This window comes from Pseudorasbora parva, chromosome 6 (assembly GCF_024679245.1).
Source record: "Pseudorasbora parva isolate DD20220531a chromosome 6, ASM2467924v1, whole genome shotgun sequence".
NCBI lineage: Eukaryota > Metazoa > Chordata > Actinopteri > Cypriniformes > Gobionidae > Pseudorasbora > Pseudorasbora parva.
The window spans coordinates 18,467,402-18,486,365 of record NC_090177.1 but is presented as its reverse complement, the minus strand read 5'-3'; the positions used below and the strand labels follow the sequence as shown (position 1 = coordinate 18,486,365).

The 18,964-nt window shown below is 37.6% G+C and overlaps 1 protein-coding gene across 9 annotated transcripts in view; it reads right to left on the bottom strand.

Annotated features, from left to right (window-relative positions):
* Window positions 1–1,001: 1,001 nt before the first annotated feature.
* kif1b (kinesin family member 1B) overlaps window positions 1,002–18,964 on the bottom strand; it is a 78,762-nt gene continuing 60,799 nt past the window's right edge. For 6 of the 9 annotated variants that reach the window (XM_067445953.1, XM_067445961.1, XM_067445958.1 and 3 more), the window contains 20 exons: window positions 18,692–18,836; window positions 18,457–18,547; window positions 17,559–17,677; window positions 16,865–16,920; window positions 14,708–14,816; window positions 14,478–14,544; window positions 12,305–12,389; window positions 12,051–12,156; window positions 11,515–11,541; window positions 8,761–8,875; window positions 8,545–8,678; window positions 8,186–8,247; window positions 7,909–8,054; window positions 7,536–7,778; window positions 5,991–6,062; window positions 5,790–5,890; window positions 5,549–5,701; window positions 5,193–5,385; window positions 4,986–5,104; window positions 1,002–3,944 (listed from right to left, as the gene is read on the bottom strand). In XM_067445953.1, the coding sequence (XP_067302054.1) occupies window positions 3,902–3,944; window positions 4,986–5,104; window positions 5,193–5,385; window positions 5,549–5,701; window positions 5,790–5,890; window positions 5,991–6,062; window positions 7,536–7,778; window positions 7,909–8,054; window positions 8,186–8,247; window positions 8,545–8,678; window positions 8,761–8,875; window positions 11,515–11,541; window positions 12,051–12,156; window positions 12,305–12,389; window positions 14,478–14,544; window positions 14,708–14,816; window positions 16,865–16,920; window positions 17,559–17,677; window positions 18,457–18,547; window positions 18,692–18,836 (2,186 nt within the window). In that variant the 3' untranslated portion in view covers window positions 1,002–3,901. The remainder of the gene's footprint in view (window positions 3,945–4,985; window positions 5,105–5,192; window positions 5,386–5,548; window positions 5,702–5,789; window positions 5,891–5,990; window positions 6,063–7,535; window positions 7,779–7,908; window positions 8,055–8,185; window positions 8,248–8,544; window positions 8,679–8,760; window positions 8,876–11,514; window positions 11,542–12,050; window positions 12,157–12,304; window positions 12,390–14,477; window positions 14,545–14,707; window positions 14,817–16,864; window positions 16,921–17,558; window positions 17,678–18,456; window positions 18,548–18,691; window positions 18,837–18,964) is intronic. The other 3 variants (XM_067445955.1, XM_067445964.1, XM_067445960.1) reach the window with 1 other exon arrangement.

The following is an 18,964-nucleotide window of genomic DNA, read 5'->3' as shown; positions in this document are numbered from 1 at the left end:
TATTTTAACGACATCTTTCCTACTTTTCGGGGCCTTGAAAGTGGTCATTAAATGGCTGTTAATGGAGATGAACGAAGGTCTTGCGGGTTTGCAACGAAATGAGAGTGAGAGTAATTTGGGTGAACTAACCTTTAATATGCAGTATTTTCACAATTAGCTTAATTAAATATTTCAAGTTCAGAGAAATTAATTACATGTATGATAAAGTTCTGCTTACTTACACTTTCCATTTCTTAACTTAAAAAACAACATCTTATTACCTCAACTTTTTTGAGTTTTGCCAACTTATTAGAGTTTACTGTGTAGTAATGGCTAATAGCTTTGTGTTACGTTTTTAGTTATTTCTGGAGAAGCGTGATGCATTTTATTTCAAAGCCTATAGATGTTTGTGTTATTTATTATTAATATGTAGGCTAAAACAGGTAAATAGGTTTTTTTTTACTTCCTTTTATAAAAATGCCATATAAAAAAATTCTAACGTTACTTCACAGACAAATGTAAACCACAAAAAAACTAAAAAGTCATATAAGGCATGAGTGGGCTAGCACGATTTTTGCATATTATGCATGATTCAATCAGACTTTACAGAACATGTTTTTTTTTTATGTGCTCAACTGGTTAGTATTAGTTTTTTCCATCTTAAAGGGATAGATCACCCAAAATTAATTTGTTTGTCATCGAGCGCTCATTCTCATGTCGTTCCAAACTCATACAACTTTCGTTCATCTTCTCCCAGAACACAAATAAAGATATTTTTAATGAAATCTGAGCAATTTCTCTCCCTCCATTGACAGCTACGCAACTACCAATTTGCCGCTTCAAAAAGAGATCATAAAACTAATCCACATGAATTGAGTGGTTTAGTCCAAATGTTATGTTTATATGTGAATAATAATAAAAAGACTAAATTAAATCTGTTAATCATATAAAGTGATCGAGAAGGTCAAAATGAAATATTTAATGGAAAGTATTTCGGAAAAATGGACAGAAAACAAGATCCATTTTTTGGTCTAATGCACTGGTTGTAATTTTATTTTTTTACCTCATTCACTAAACAGGTCAATGGTGCAAGATTACCATACACAGAATTAAGATATATGCATTACACATCTAGGCTATACAGCGAATGGATTATAATTATTACAAATACAGGAGACATATTTACATTTTAATCCAAGTTCCATACAACATGAAATATTTACAAAATAAGTATGAAAATGAAGCCAATCTGACAAATAATGTACAGTGTTAATGCCACGGCTGAACTGTTTTCTGTTGTTTCGTCACAATGAGAGGGAATGATGTTCGTCTGGAAACAATAGGCCTCCGATAGGGCTGATACAGTAAAGCCAGGGTTGCTTCAAAGGCAGCATGGGGAAAATGCATGAGTGAGCACAAAAACAAAGACGTGAATGCATCCGGAAAAACAAAACATACCGTTTTATTTCTAAAAAATATATTCCCTGATGTTAGAAAATGAAAATGAACAGGCCTCATCATAACTCTGCCCCTCCATATCTAAACTACATGTGAAAAAGTGCCCTTATAACATTGTTAAATTCCTATTTCATAAACTAAGAAGCACAGCAACATGTCAGTCCCTAATTAAGATATTTTCTTCTTTCTTCAGATAATTCATGCATTTTTCGTGAAACTCAAGGTACATTCAAAGTCCACTTCAATGAGTAAAACACCACAACCTAAAACCATTTGGTTTCCATTTGAGAAAACAACAAAAACATAGTTCAAGCTTTATTTGTTCTGTTGTTAGTTGTATAAACACATTATGTGCAAAGAGCTGCAAACTAATATATACATTGCAAAACAATAAATACAGTTAATGAAATTCATTATGAATATCACATCAGTCAACCAAGCCACACAACAAAGATGGTAAAAAAAAAAACAAGTCAAACACCTTTGCCCTGACAAATTTCTGCAGTGTTATTATATAAAAGCTATCCTTCAGTGCTCATTACACACTTTATGTGCCAGATCTGAAGATTTTCACAGATGCCGTAACAATCCAACAGCTCAGATGAGGCCTACAGGCTGGCTGACCCGAGGACTTGACTTTCTGAGCCATTTTCATGTGTTTCCTGTGAAAATGCACTAAAGCTCTCCAATAAGAGAGTGCGATCTACGAGCAGCAAGAATATTGACTTCATAAGGAATGACAGTGATCAGACTTCCTGTGACAATAACTCCTGCTGGTTTTCTGACCAGAGGACTGTTATATGCCTGAAACTTCCATCAAACTGAATCACTGGTAACTTCAGCACTTGTGCTTTGACTGCAAGTCTTCAAATGTACAGAGCAAAGATTTTCAAAGCAAAAGAAATAAAAAAGCAGAAACATACCATCCCTTTTCTCTCACTGCAACTGCACACTGCACTGCAGTGAACTGCATAAATGGCCCAAATTTCTACTGACAGTGATGAAACGGTTTTAGTGTCAAACTTGGTCTGTCCGCTGTAAGTAAATGAGAACAGCTGAATAAAAATGAGGAAAAGTGCCTTTCTTGCCTTTCATTGTATAATGTAAAACACTGATCACATGTTAATAAAAATAAGTTAAGATAATCGGTTTAGATACATGGTAAATGTTCAATAATATTAAAAAGTGATGCTTAATTCTCAAGAAGAAAAAAGACTGGTTTCGTGATCCTGCCGACTTGAGATTTCTCTGGAAACAGCGAAAAATAATTGAATCCATCATTTGGAAACCGTAACCAATTAAATCAGCACCTCACTCAAGCGTTCGGTCTTCAGAAGAGGCTAAAACCATCAGATCTTTCATGCTAAAACAGCCCTGAAAATGGTGTTTTAGTAATACAGTAAGGACATGAATAGCATTATGCACAGTAATCCTGAACGTTATGTACAAATGGATTCATTCGGTCAGGTGGTCTGTGTCTAGGTAATTCTTTTGCACCATTTTTTTAGCCTATTCTACTGAGGAAATCGTTTAAATCGAGCAGAATACTCGTGTAGGCTACCGAAAGAGCGATATGTGAGAGATCGTCACCATCTTTCCATGGTATTATATGTCTTAGGATTACATACTGTACTTTGTTAATGGTATGTTTTACGTCCTTGATATGTGGAATTAAATGTCAAGCAAATACATTACGACAGGCTGGGCGAGTAAACGGCTGTATGTACATGGTCAACATCCACATCTATCACGGCTTACTTTGATTCAGCAAATCCATTAAGCCAATACTGCAATAACATTCAGTTTAGGGGTCCATTTTTTTGTCACGTTTAGAAAATTAAGCATCTTCAAGAAGTGCGTTGGTCCATCAAAAAATCTTTTTTTCCCCCAGCAATATCTGGAGCAAGCTATTTGTTTTGTACATCTTCTGTCAGACAAAGTTGATCATTAAATATGGAATATTTTATATATTATAACATAATATATTATAATAATATATTTTAATTGTTATTAATAATATTTATTTTTTACTTAATGCCGTCGTTTTTTTTTTTTAAAGCAAGCCAACTTTCTCCTGAGGGTTGTGGCTGTTCCTGGCAGACAACACTGTAAGAATGATCTTCACAGACGAGAGTAACTCAAGAGAAAGCAGAACCTGCTCTGAAGATTCGTGCACACACAAATAGACTATTACGACATGCTACTTGAAGGAGGTTCAGTTATGACAAAGAACAAAAACTGAAGACAGAATAAATCCAACCAATAACACAATAGAGAGGGGGGAGGAGAGAGAGTTGGTGTTCAGGAACTCAAAGTTCATTTGCCGGAGAGGAGAACAGAGCCACAGGTCTACATACAAGAGAAACCGTCAAGAACCACAAAGATTTAGAAGTGCTAACACACTTGGTACGTTGTAAAGTTAGACAGAGAGAAAAGAGCACTATCTCTGCATGTGCGCGCTCGTTCAGTTCTTCATCAGGCCGGACCGTCTCCTCGCCAGCTTTGACCTGTTGGAGAACATTAAAAGAGTCAGGTGGACGACGCTAAATACAGAGGTAGGCGAAAACGCATTTGACCGGATTGCTTTCATAGTGCCTAGACACTCATGTGGTCGAATGGACCACCTACTCAGTAAACATTATGAGAAGTGTGCTAGCTGTATGGGATTTAAACTTTGTCGGCTGAAGACCCAAGTTTGGTTTGAAGAAGCTCTCACTGTTGCACAGAAAGCATGTGAATGCTCAATTCAGTTCTCCTTCTCTTTCTTTTGACCTTAAACGAACACGTGCACGCAAAATGCCCGTCTCGGCTAGTATCCTCATAAACTCAGCCGGTTATGTGTTGTAAGCTATTGAGAAAGAAAACAGATGCGTGTCGTTTATATTAGGTCCGTGCATTCGTCTTAAAGGGACAGCAGCCTAATATACACGCAGCTGTTTTTCACCAATGGTTATCAAACAACAAAAGAGAAAGAGAAAATGACTTTTCTAGCTTTAACAAAGATTAACTGTATTAATTCATTAATTATATTTCATTTACACAGTGAAGACTGTTATTTTACATTTGATTATTCAATTTCTGTACCTGACTACTGTTAGGTAGTAATGTTAAACATAAAGCACTGCTTATTTCAATTGTATCGTTCTTATATTTATCTATTTATCTATGCTTGAATTTTTTTTCCACTCCCCTACAAAATCAGCCCAATTGTTCTAGAATTATTAATTATTTTCAAATAGAGCTATTCAAATCATCTTGTGAAATTCGTTTTATATCACAATATATTTTGCAGAAAAATGATATATCGCAATGTACGTTTTTTTAAATATTGTGCAGCCCTACTCCCTCGTCCATTTGTGATCTGATTGACCAAACCGCAACCTTATACCAGGAGTAAACAGGGTCTTAGTTTGATATTTTGTTAATACATTCCTTTTGGGGGCCACTACATTTTTGCAAAACAAAGGTGGAAAGGACCACACCAATAGTTAACTATAGATAACCATACCCAAACAAATTGTATAAAACCCTTTTTTTCTGATGTGTACCTTATCGTTCCTGCTAGAAGTGGGTTGAAGGCGTACAGCCAGTCATTCATGTCTTTGTCATTGTTGGCCTGGAGGAGGATCCCTCTGTGCTTGGTGCACACGGCAAATGTATTGGGTGTCTGAAAGCCATCAAAAAGCAATAATTAAGCATTAGGTGACATAATCACATGACAACAGTTGGTTCCCAAACAGTGAATAAGGCTTTACCTTGAGCATGGCCTGCTGGTCTTCGCTGTACTCCACCTGGGCAGTGGATAAATTCAGCACGCCTCTCTCCACCGGGTCCTTGTCATTGTTGTAGATGAACACGTATGGCCGACGTACCACCACAAAGTGCTTCACCCAAGAGTTGGAGCGGGGCTCCATGAAACTGAGGAATCCCTTCTTTGATACCACAGACCTGAGTGAACACAGAAGGGCACTTCAGACCAGCATATTTCTTTACAACAATGTCTCTGCTGCCTCATTAGAGGTCACAGAACACAGCCTAAATGATTTAAGTGCACAAATTCATCTTGATCCTTGCGAGAATGGACTAAACACAAAAGTAAATAAACTCTTACCCGGGTCTCATTTCCTCAATATCAGGCACAAGGTTGAGGAATTCGTGTTTGCCGGCGCGGGCTAGGTAGGACATTTCCAGAATGGGCACCATGGGGAAGTTCTCATAGTCTGAGCATGAGGGGCTGGTGGCACGAGAATTAGCTTCAGGGGTCCTGGACAAGACAGATGGTTTTAGGATACTTTACTTTTAGAAGAGTGTATTTGGAATTTATCGTTTGTGCTTTAACATCTGAACTGTACCGAGAGTCTGACAGAGAGGGGCAGGTGGAGGAGGGTGTGAGAGTAGCACTGCTGAAACTAGTGACGGATGGATCACGGCCCATAGGAGAGATATCTGACAACTGAAAGAGATCAAAAATGTTTTTTGTTAAAAGTTTCAATCTCATATGTTCCAGTTCAAACAAAACTGGTTGTTTTTCACTGTTTAAGTGTTCGTGTTACCTTGCAGTCACTGATGCTGTTGCACATCTGGTTGTATTCACTGTTGAAAGTGTGCGTCAGGAGACGGAGGCACTGCAAATGAATCGAAAGACATAAACACACATTCCTTTGAATAGACATCCAGTATTCCATTTCATTCAAATGTTTGGGGTCAGGCAGGATGTGTTTTGAAAAAAATGTATACTTTTATTTAGTAAGGATGCCTTAATTATGTTACAAAAGTTTTACATTTATGCATTTGGCAGACGCTTTTATCCAAAGCGACTTACATTGCATTTTAAGGAACACATTTTACATTTTTGTCAGTTCTTGCTTTCCTTGCGAATCGAACCCATAACCTTGGCATTGCTAGCGCCACGCTCTACTGTTTGAGCTACAGGAAAGCCCTAAAAGTTCCAAAAGTTGATAAGAAATCTTTCTGGAGCATCAAATCAGCATATTAGAATGATTATTATGCATAGAGACAGGGCATATTTACGCTCTCCATTGACTTTGTATTGCGTGAGGCTGCCTCCTTGTCATTTCGGAGTTATTACAAACAACAGAACAATGTCTAAAAGCTGATATGTGACAAGGTGTGCAGCACACAAGCTTAAAAACACATAACTAAGTTTTCATAAGCTCTCGACTCAAAAAAACAAGCGTCTGAGGAGACAAAATTGGATACAGGCAATAAGACGTGAAGCTTCAGCAGGAAGAATGGATAAATTTTGGGATCCTGACACTCAATATGTCTCAATAGGTCTACGTGTGCAGTAAACATTTGGTCAAATATCCAAATGTTAGTTTTATATATTTCCTGTCGCTGATTACTTTCCCCTCCAGTGGGCGTAGTCCTCAGTGTAATCTCACATGTCGCAATCTGTCTCATTCACTTTTATGTCCTTAAACGTTCGTTTTTTGGGTCAGCAGCTTATCAACACTTCTGGGTTTTTGGGTCTGGGTTTTTTAGCTTGTTTTCTGTATACCTTGTCACATATCAGCTTTTAGACATTGTTAGTTTTTTTGTAATAAGTCAGAAATGATAAGGAGGCCATTTATTTTACCTTTTTCTTTTTTACGGAGAACCCCCCTGAGAAGCTATTATTTTTGGCTAGTAGTTGGCGGGTTTTGTTGTAAAAACTTGGCAACCCTGTCTGCACGCGCGCTGGAATAAACGCTCTTTGCCGTTGTTGTAAAAAAAATAATTTAATGATACACAGAGTACTTACCCAACATGATCATCATTTCAGACAGATATAGTGAAGGTGAATGCATATACGATTATAGCTCTCCGTTTAGGATTTGAACAAATTCAATCCAAGGGCCTATGATGGTGTGGATGAGTACGTTATTGTTTATCATCTGTCTATCATCGTCTAAAGCCCACCCTGATCATTTCATTGGTCTGAACAGTTTCTGTTCGGGGATAATTATTCCTCTTTGGATCAAGTCCAGACCGAACTCCCCGAGCTCAAATGTTGTAGGCGGTGGTAAGTTTGGCTGGCATCCAGGCTAAATAAATATAATTACAGATATTAAAGTAATACTTGTAGGATCTTTTACCTTAGTGGCCAGCTCCTTCTCGCGGTCTACCAAGCTCTCGATGTCTGTAGAGTCGTATCCGCTGCTCTCGCTGGGCGTGATGGCGCTCTCATAGGTGGTGGAGGAGATCTGGGAGGAGATGCTGGTGGAGGTGCTGAGGGTGCCACTGCTCAGACTGGGAGACAGAGACTCGCTCAGGGATTTAGGAGGAGCCGTCTCACCCAGTTTCTCACGGAGCAGCAATAGGTGACGCGTCTTTTCCACCTGACAAAGACAGAAATGGACATCAGGGTCTGGAGATCACAACTGCCTGTGGGATATTCTTTGACAGATAGACGCAAGCCTCAAAGAGTGTGGCAGTGCTCAATCGTGATCTTTCGTCTTCTATCCTGACCTCGTGCAGCTGCTCGATTTTCTCCAGTTCCCACTGGTGCTCCAGGATCAGACTGTCTCCTCTGGGTCTCCAGCCTGCCAGGTTTTCCTCTCCACGCACATACGCCACAGATGTATCCAGAACCTTCCGCCTCCGCCGCTGCATACCTGAAAATCAACAATGAAGCTATATATATGAGATATGATATTTACATATAAATAAAACTTTATAAATGTCTTGTCACTTTTGATCAATTTAAAGCATCCTTAAAAAAAATATTTTTAGGAAAATATCTTACCTGGGCTTCCTGTGTCAGCTATTTTACACAAGCTAAGCTCATAGATTCCTGTCACTTTATTACTGCAAAGGAAACACATCAGAAAACAGTGTTAGCAAAGTTTCTAAAAGCATTTAAGTGCATGTGGAGAAGACACAATACTTTAATAATAGTTAATGCTTACGTTTATCAACATTTTCTTTGATCAATATGATTTCTGCTTAACATTTATATGAATGCATGTTTGACATGATCTGCCAAAATGCCGTTTTAGATGGAGTACAGCATTTCACAATTCAGGATATGTCAACTAAACATCAGAAACATTTCAGCATATTTGTTATTACAGAAATAAAATAAATGCTTTTTTCCTTTTTTACCAGTCAGGGGTTTTGGAGTAACCACTGCCGAACAGGTTCCTCAGGGAGCGTGGAGGAGAGATCTTGGCATCTCTGGAGTAGAAGACCATGCAGATGTCCTTGGTAATGATGGCAGGCTGGATGCAGTGATCAAGCTGCAGGGGAGTGTTAAGCACATGTCAATGCTGTAAAACCTGCTTCTAAAGAACTAGTCATTTGAAAAGAGTCAGTGCTGACCTCCAGATAGGCTGAAAGGGTCATGTAAATTTTCTCTCCGTAGGGAGTGACACGGTTGAGCAAGAGAGAGTTGTGCAGGGAGCTGTCCCAGACAGCCTCGAACCGGTAGAATGTCCTGAGAAAGGAGAAATACATTCGATTATGGGATATAGAAAAAATATAAATCCATAGAAGGATATTTACTGGTGCTTAAGTGATTAATTATGCGATACACTATTTTTTTGAGCATGTGTTTGAGTGTGGATGTGCTTAAAGACAACATGAAATGACATTCACAACCCATTTTACTTCTGCACTAAGACATTTCTGAGTGAAACAATAACATGAATAACTTTTCATGATAGAGTCAATTCCTAATTGATACATCCTGATCTATATTTTTTACTCAAACAATACTTTACAAGTATTACAACAATACAAAAAGTTTGAGGCCAGTATTGTTTTTTTATTATTATTTAAGAATCAAATACTTTTGATCAGCAAGGATGCATTAAAAAAAATCAAAAGTGACAGTTAGGACTTTGGTACAAATTATCTATTTTAAATAAATGTTGTCTGTTCTTTTAATCTGTCTATTCATGTGGAAAAAACATGGCATCACGGTTTCCACAAAAATATTAATCAGCCATTTGATAAATGATACATTAATAAAATTAAGAAATATTACTTGAGCACTAAAGCTGCATATTAGAATGATTTCTGAAGGATCGTGACACTGAAGACTAGAGCAATGATGCTAATAAGAACAGCTTTGCATCACAGTAATAATTTAAAAAATATATATATATTACATTGTAATATTGCACAATATTATTGTTTTTACTGTATTTTTGATCAAATAAATGCAGCCTTGGAGAACATAAGAGACTTCTTAAAACATCAAAACATCATACTGACCCTAAACTTTTGAACATTATCGAACCTGAACAAGTATCAAAAGTTTTCTTTTTATTTAACGTGCACAAATTAATAACTCCCAATAAGGCCCAAAAAATAAGTATAAGTACAAATTAAGGGAAGGTTAAATTGATTTCATGTTGACTTTTAACTGCACATATGACAGTGAAGCATCCAGCTTCTACAATGAACACATTAGTTATGCTGCCTACAAACTTTCAGCTAACAGATGGTGCTAATAGACACAATCTCACTGTGAAAAACATGAGGTGTAATAGCAGCTGTATCACGCGCTATTGGGAGATCTCTGTGTCTAAATAGTATGTTGTTGCGTTTGAGACACACATTGATCAACAACACACAAAAGTGTTGACAGGTGCTACATTATTAGTGATCTAGTCTGAGCTTAAAGCAGACTGTGAGGAAGCGGTGTGCGTGTGTTTGATTCAGAGCTACAGCGCTGTGAAGACTATAAGCAAAGACACACGATTTATATGAACAGACACATGGAGACAGAGAAAGAGATTCGTACAGGCGACTCATCCTCAAATATCTTTCTCCACTTCCTCCCCTCCCTTTCCTGATCTTTCACTGCTTAAATGGCACAGAGGCACAAAGACTTGTCTGCATCTGTATCTAGATTCTAGACTCATCATTTCCGATTTCAGCAGCTAACAAGCCAAATGTAATAATACAGTGAATGTAGAGTATACTCAGATGAAATGTCAGATCGACATTCATTCATTTAGATGTTTTTTAAAGCTATGTGGTGGCAAAAGCTCAGCTACTTAATTGTTTTAAGGTGAGATACTACATGCAAAAGCAATGAATTGTTAAAAATGTAAAAAAATAAAAATAAAATAAAAACCTGTACCTATTAGGGCTTGTCAAACAATTAATCGCATCCAAAATAAAAGTTTGTGTTTACATACTGTGTGTACTGTGAATAAGTATTATGTATATTTTAACACATGCATGTATATATTTAAGAAATATTTGCATGTATATAAGGTTTCTATACTTATATTAATTTATATTATATATAATATATATAATTAAATATACATAAATATAAAAATGTTCTCTTAAATATATATATGCATATGTATTTATACATATATAATAATTATACACAGTCCACACACATATATCATGTTGGCCATTTTATCTTAAAAAACAGACAATGTATGTTAATTTACAGTATGTGCACATATAATCAAATATTACATTAAATAATCATATGACAAAAGGGTCTGAGTTTTGGCCTGTTGTTGATTACATTTACATTAAATGTGGTCTACATCCCTTAATATTCAAATGTGTTTAAATTTAATTGTGCACTGTAAAAAAATTATGTCTCCAATTGAAAATTTTCTAGTGACTGATCACATCTAAATTTTTCAGTTGGCAAAATTGAAATTCTGTGAATTGATGCAATTTTCATTTGGGCGAATTGAAATTCTTTGAATTGATGCGATTTAATTCACGGAAATCAAATTCGGCCAACTTAAAAATTTAGTTGTGATCAGTCACTTGAAAATTTTCAATTGGAGACCTGATTTTTTTTTTACAGTGTGATGGCTAATTTCTAAATTTCAAAAGTCTAAATAGGTGAGGCCCAATAAAATAAAACTTTTGCAAATATAGCAAATTATTAGAATAGATGAATTTTTCACATATTAAATAGTAATACTTCACCTTAATTCATACTATTAAGTAGAATGTGTTAAGAGAAAAGCAGAAAAACACTGACACAGATGCAGTACACAAGTCTGCTACTGTTACGCCTACAGATCACAAACGTCTCATAAAGCACTTTGATGGTAAAAATGCTTTATGATCAGGTGGTTCTGATACCTAGCAATATCACTATCAATACAAAGGCTGAGCAAAACCAAGAGTCCAACCGCAGCAGGAAAAGGACGAGAACAAAAAGAGAGACAAAACAAGCAGAAACAGTCAGGCAACAGAAATATTTACAAATCAAAAGACAAAAAGTAGCATTCAGATTAAACAGGCAAAGAAAAAATTAATGAGCAAACGAGAGAATAAAGCAAACTGGCATTATTAAAAAAAACATGCACATTTCATCAAAATAAGAGCAGTTCAGGGCATATTGGTTAAATTGCTGTTTTTCTTTTGGTCCACTAGATGGCTCTCTTGATTCCTGCAGGATATATCCCTCTCACTGACGGCAGCGGTGACTCATGTCAACATGCTCTCCTGAATTCTAAGCAGTTAGGTAAATGCATTTGCATTAGGTGAGTAGAGCATTTGCAGACCTGCCACTGACTGCAGACAGATCAATTGAACTTAATAATACTTGATTTAATAGGCCCTTTACTGGGAAAAGGTGCTTAGGTTGTCAAATGTGGAGAGAGGACACAACATACCTGCTGGAGTTGTGGGAGGATTTCAAGTTTTTAGCAGAGATGATGTTGAGTGACAGGACTGCATCTGCAGCTGAATCATCCACTTCTGGCTTATTCCTGATTCGACCTACAACAGACACAATGATCAATATCAGATGGCTGTAACCTTTATAATACACTTTGTCTTGGCTGCTGATTGGTCAATACAGCATTCCAGCTGTGCTAATAGCAATTAGATCTTCTATTTAAGATTTCAGAACACAATTTGTACTGACCAACAACCAGCTCTCTGACGTCCTTCCAATGCAGCTCACTGCCCTTCTCGTGGATCAAAGTGACTGTTATTCTACGTTGGATGCCCTGAAAACACAAGCCACACAGGTTACTAAGAGCAATCTCAATTTGAATCATTTATATGTCCTTGGCTAAGGACAGTGAACATGATCCTTAGGCTAAACTACAGATTTCCTGACTGCAAATGCAGAAAGATATTAATATTAATGGAACGTAGAGACATTAGAACACAAGACCGGAATTCAACATTTAATCGTAATTGCTATAATATTCAATGGATTATGCATTCATGTATTTCTCAAAATAATTTTCCTTTTAGTTTTTCTGGTCTATTTTTTTGTCATTATAGTACAGTGCAATTTTTTAATTATCAATAACATTCTTATGTTAAAGCTGCAGCCTGTAAGTTGTCTCTTTGTCACCATCTTGGTTTGAAACCTGTAATAATTGCATTTTTTTGCAGAATTATCATCTTTATGTAGGTTGTGCATCGGAACGGCTCCTCAGCGCGGATGAATCTAATGTTTTAAAGAGTTTGTGTGGCTGTTAGTCACCACACCGGTGTAAATACTGTACTTCAGAATCACAGATTCTACGTCTTGGAAGTATGAGCTAAGTAAGAAACATTTTCACTGGAAAATGTCATCTGTCTGCCCCTTTTGTTCTGACCATCTAAGAAAAAAGCATTACAACAAATTGCGCTACCAACGGTGATTAAATCTAATGATTGCTTAGCTCATATCATATTTTATTGTTATACTTTGTTCTCAAATTGTTAATGTTAACAAAATCAGTTTCGCTTGACTGTGTATTTAGTGTATTAGCGTTACCTGTAGATTTCAATTTCCTCACATGCAATAGCCTCCTAGTCGGACTCCTCCTTTATGTATACAGGCTAGGGGTGTCCATGGTTAACCGATTAACCGTTAAGAATTGCGTAACCGAGTGAAACATTTTGCTCGGTTAAGTGGCGTCAATGACGTGCTTTGAATTTAGTTGTAATATATTTTTGCACCACTAGAGACTGCCAGAGCGCTACCAGACATTTGTAATATCCACAAGAAGTCGTCATGACCAGCTTTCTATCATGAAGCGGGCAAAGAAAAATACAAGCGTGGGAGCACTTTAAAATTGAGAGTGATGGGGCAAAATGCAAGGATTGCAATGCAGTGCTTACCGCATTTTTCAGGCTATAAGTCGCTCCGGAGTATAAGTCGCATCAGTCAAAATATGCGTCATGAAGAGGAAAATAACATAAGTCGCACTGGACTATAGGTCGCATTAGGGCAGAAGCAGAGCGGGAGCCGCGCGCTGTGCATAACGGATCAGAAGAAAGAAAGTTTGAAGTGAGAAACTTGTGAGGGACTAGCGAAAAGCAGAGGTTACTTTAACTGTAATGAAGAAAACAAAAAAAGCTAATCGCGGACTGAAAGCAAGATGGCCAGAGCTGAAGGAACCAGTCCACAGATGCTTGAACTCTCTGCCAGGAGAGGCTTAGCCGCGCGAGTCTAACGCTGTGTGAATCATTCTCGGCTGCGTATTTTACTACATGCCCTAATCATGCAGGCACCCTCGCGGCCACTTGCATTACTCGTGAGCTGGAGTGCGCATCTCATCCTAATTTAACGAAACTCAGCGTAGCCCTCACAGACATTAAATATATCTTAAGAAAGCTTGAAATGTCTTTTAACTATTTAAAACGAAAAGAAATTGGCTACTCTCTGATTATGTAAACCATGATGTGCATTTCTCTCTATAGGCGCGTTCACTACGGAGATTGCGGTCGTCAAATTAATAAACTTAAAATAATAACCCTGACGCACACTATGGTTAACCGAGTATTAACCGCTTAGGGCCTCGGTTAACGGTTAATGAAAAACTTGAAAACGTGCAGCCCTAATACAGGCGTGACGTAATGACGCAAAGACGAACAGCGCCATGCTCGAATTTCTTGTGGAAACCCACCAGTACTACTTAAATTATAACACATTATTACAAGCTTACCATTGTGAATCGGGCTAAGGTAAGGAGAAAGATTAGAACACTGGCTGGTTACGTATTTGCTCAAAAATTGATTTTGGATCATTTTAACCAAAACATGTAACGGACTGCAGCTTTAATAAATAAACTAAATAAATAAATCAGAATAAATACCTGGTGCAAAAGGTATGTGCCATGACAGGGAAGACCTCCTGTGTGATCTACTACAGCTGGGATATACCTACAATAAAACAACACTTGGTTTGTGTGTGCAAACAGCCTTTAGAGCAACATTTATTAAATGTACAGATTCTCTTTAAATGCTGCTTACTGAGACAACTGATTAAAATCATTGTAACCAGAAACTTGAGGCCTGTATGTAGATGTCAATGTGGTTCACTTACTCTCCAGTGGGCTCCAGTTCACTGATCTCGAACCAGGCCAGCAGATCGTACTTGCTCACACACTGACCCAGGTTAGACTTGGTAATGGTGTTTAGTTTGGTGGCTGGCACTGCAAGGTAAGTGGAATATTAATTGGGTGGGAATATGGTGCTGCATATGGCTGATGAATTTAAACTAGCCTATTATTTTGTTCACTAAAAAAGCCAAGTTCTATAAAAAATTGCTGAACATGGCAGATAAACAATATGAGCATGACTCACGTAATGTGAGAAAACACAAAGGAAAGCTTTGAGGAGTGTCATTATGTAGACTTTGGAAAAATCAGCCACAAGAAACTCTATACTACATAGGGAAAATCAATACAGCTGCAATACTGCTCATAAAAACTTTAACTAAGGGGTGAAACTCCATTTACTGCAGTGGTCCGTCTGTGTTTTTGGTGAGGGACAACTGCGCTGGGGAAAAGCAGCAGGAAATCTTATGCACAGAGAGAAGAAAAACACTAGTGTAACTTGACGTGAGCTGTTCGTCATTTCTGAAGAAAAAAAATCTTGAGGGAAGCTAGCAAGAGAATATGGAAAACACCTAACATGATTTAATTAGCACTAGTTTCAAAGGGAAACACGAAGCAGCTGTCACTGCAGTCTAGATCAACCAGGGAGAGTGACACTTAAAAACACAGCAGCTCAAGGAATAGCTTTCATAGCTTATCTTCAGCATTAGGAATGTCTACATTTAAAAGAACATCTACTGGGATTCTGTCATTGGGTAGGGATGATGGGCTACAGTACATTAAAAGCAGAGCACAGAGCCAACTATCGATCTAAACTACTCTGCGCCTCTGAGGCTCTGTACTAACCGTCGTGTTTGGGCACTCTGAGAACGGGGCTGTTGGGTATGGGGAGGAAGGGGAAGTGGGACAGCTCATCTACCCCTTCCTCCAGACTGGCGACGGCCGTGGAAGCCAGTGCGTTTGCATGCTCCGAGATTGTGTCCAACACTTGGCCGTGCACGTACCCGCTCATCAGGTACCTGATCAACTCAATCTTACGTGCGTGGTCTGGGTGGACAACCCAGGAGAGAGTGGTGAGGATGATGTGGATTGGAATGGAAAAGTGAGAGATGGAGTTATATGTGAGAAATGGAAAAGATAAAGGATGTAGGGGGCCGCTTATCTAGGGGGCCGCTTAAGTGTCCAAAAAGTATTTGGACACTTAAGCCACATTTATATACATTTATATAGCCTGCATATCTTTTTGGCATATCTTAGAGCCATAACATGTCATTTTTTAGAGGTCGCTTATTCAAAACAACAGGTAGCTTAATGACGCCTTAATTTCGTAGAGCTTTTATTACGGCCGCTTCCACTTTTTCCGGTCAGGGGTAACGTAGGGCTGTGTTATCATATTAGCTACATTAAAAGAAGGCTGAAAGCTATATTAAAAGAAGATGCTTATGAAACAATTTGTTTAGTCAAATCTGTTTATGTACCTTACAACTGTATAAGAACCGTACAAGATATGGAGATTAGAAACCATCTTGCCAGTTCTTTGAATAAGACTGTATATGTATGACAGGTGTTGGATGTTTTTAAACACTGCATCTACAATCTATAAATCACAAAGAGCTCTACAACTTTTCCAATTATCTCCAGCTGAGATGTAGCACCTCAAGATTCATATAGCGATATAAAAGACTGACAGCTCGGGGTGAAGATCAATACGCCGTCAGGATGGATGACACTTCAAGGCTACAGCCTTTGTTTTATTCTCTGTCGCAAAGCGATATGTTCTTTGTCAAAAAACAACAGTCTGGACAGGAACGGCTGTGAGATTCGCCTTTCAAACTGACTTGCCACATAAATGGGATCCACAGCCCTTTTGAGAGGAGATAACCATATCGAACAAAAGAACCAGAGATTACAGCATCATTATGAACAGAGGTAGCTCCTTGTTTAATGAATCTTGTAATGAATTACACTAATAATTAGAGGGAAGATAGAGGAGAATACACGCTCTGGGCGAGGATTATTTAAGAAATTGCTTTGTTACTTATGCAAATTTAAGACCCTTCAAGCTGACTTAATGAACATGTAATGTTCTTTATGAAGACGAATGAAGATGTCATTGTTGAGTTATATAGCAGTTGCTGTCATACCTGGTTTAGACAGAGGCATAGGTGGGGGGTAGTACTTTCTGGAAGGCTGAGAAGGGCTACAAGAGAAGCAAAACATGTAATCAGACATCAAAAAAACAAGTTTTTTTAAATGTAATAATATATCTGTATGCTGATTGAATCAATGCACCAAGGGCATAACCGTGGAGTTAGGATTGTGGGTAACATTTGTTCCCTGCTACTATATGCTGTAGAGCAACTATACAATACTCATGTTTTAATTACTTATTTTACCAACACATTCATTGCAATAATTAAAAGGAATATTCCAGGTTAAACACAAATCAAACGTCATTAACAGCATTTGTGGCATGCTGTCAATGCAACTTGAGGGACAGTTTGTTAAAATTAAAATAAATGTCGCTATACAGAAATATTATGAGTATTTATTTTTTAAACACATAAACAAAACTACTAAAATGGAAACAAATTCAAGCTCAAAATACTAATACCTACAATTACAGTATATAAATAATGTTACAATAACACTAATAATCAACTCTTCCAGTACTGTAAAAACTATAGAAAGATTAATTTTATAATATATAATAATATTCATTTCATATTTGACAATTCTAAAATGTCACCATCAATATGGTTACGTCCCTGAATGCATTTCATCATAAACACAAGATAATGCTTATAGAATATGTAAAACTGGACAACAGGCTGTTACCTGACCATGTCCTGTCCATGAATGTGCAGTGGGTGCTGTTGATAATGGCCAAACACTTCAAACACAATTGGCTTGGTCTTTATGTACTCAATAAAGGACTCCGTCACCTCCACTGAGATCTGAATGTGAAAACCAAATAAATAAGTTGACAACATTCGACATTCAGGTTTGTCTAAAGATTTGCAATAACGAAGCATAATTCTTTACATGCTTCTAGCCTGATGAAATAATTTAATGAGAACTCTATTAACAACTCTAGGGTGGTTATGGCACCATAATGTACATTTTCCTCCTTAAAGGGATAGTTCACCCAAAAATGAAAATCTGATGTTTATCTGCTTACCCCCAAGGGCATCCAAGATGATTTAGTTTCTTGAGTAGAACACAAATGAAGATTTTTAACTCTGTCTGTCAGTCGTATAATGCATTTGAATGGTAACAAAATTTATGAAAGTAAAGCCTTGAGCGCGCGATCACTTCCAATGCGTGAGGTCTGTACACGATCTCACACACCAGAAGTGTTCGCACGCTCCAGGTTGTTGAAAATAGTGGTGTGTATTAGAGGTAAAAAAAATTATAGAAATACTGTTCGGTTTCTCACTCAAACCAATTGGTTTGTGTCTTAATACATTAATGTGTTGTCACGAGCCGCAGGGTTTAATATGGATTTGTCTGTGCATGTTTTGTTTTTACTCTCATAGATTTTGTTACCATTTACATGCATTATACAACGGACAGACTGCAACAGTTGGAGTTAATATTTATTTCTGTTCTACTGAAGGAATAAAGTCACCTATATCTTGGATGACCAGGGGGTAAGCAGATAAACCTCAAATTGAATTTTTTGGGTGAACTATCCCTTTAAAACCTCATCTGTTTGGCTACATTCAACACTTACATTCTGTACGTGGTAAAAGCCCAGCGGGGCACCTTTGCCTGCATTCTTCAGCGGCTCTGTGCTGAAAGCCTCATCGTGACGATGAAGAAAACTGTTGGCAGCATGAGACAGGATTACTGAGAGAAGCGTGAGAGTGCGTTTGCGTGGCTTATGTGAAGGTGTGTGTGTGTGCTCTGTCTGAATAAATACCAATGAGACAGGAAAGGAGGGTTGCTATGGAGACAGGCTGACTCACTTGAATTGGCAGAAGATGTCTGCGTACTCAGGCGGGATGCTGCTCGCCTGCAGAACGGTGACGCGGAAAGTGAAAATACTGCCCACCTCCAGATGCTCTGCCAAACCATCACTCAGTTTTGTGTCCATGTTCCCAAGCTTTAGATCTTTTAGACACAAAACACATTTGTAAATAATATGCATAATATTAGATTTATGTTAATGGATTTCTACACAGTTAATATAAAATGTATGATTATTAATAATAATTGTTAAATAATAAATAAATAAATAA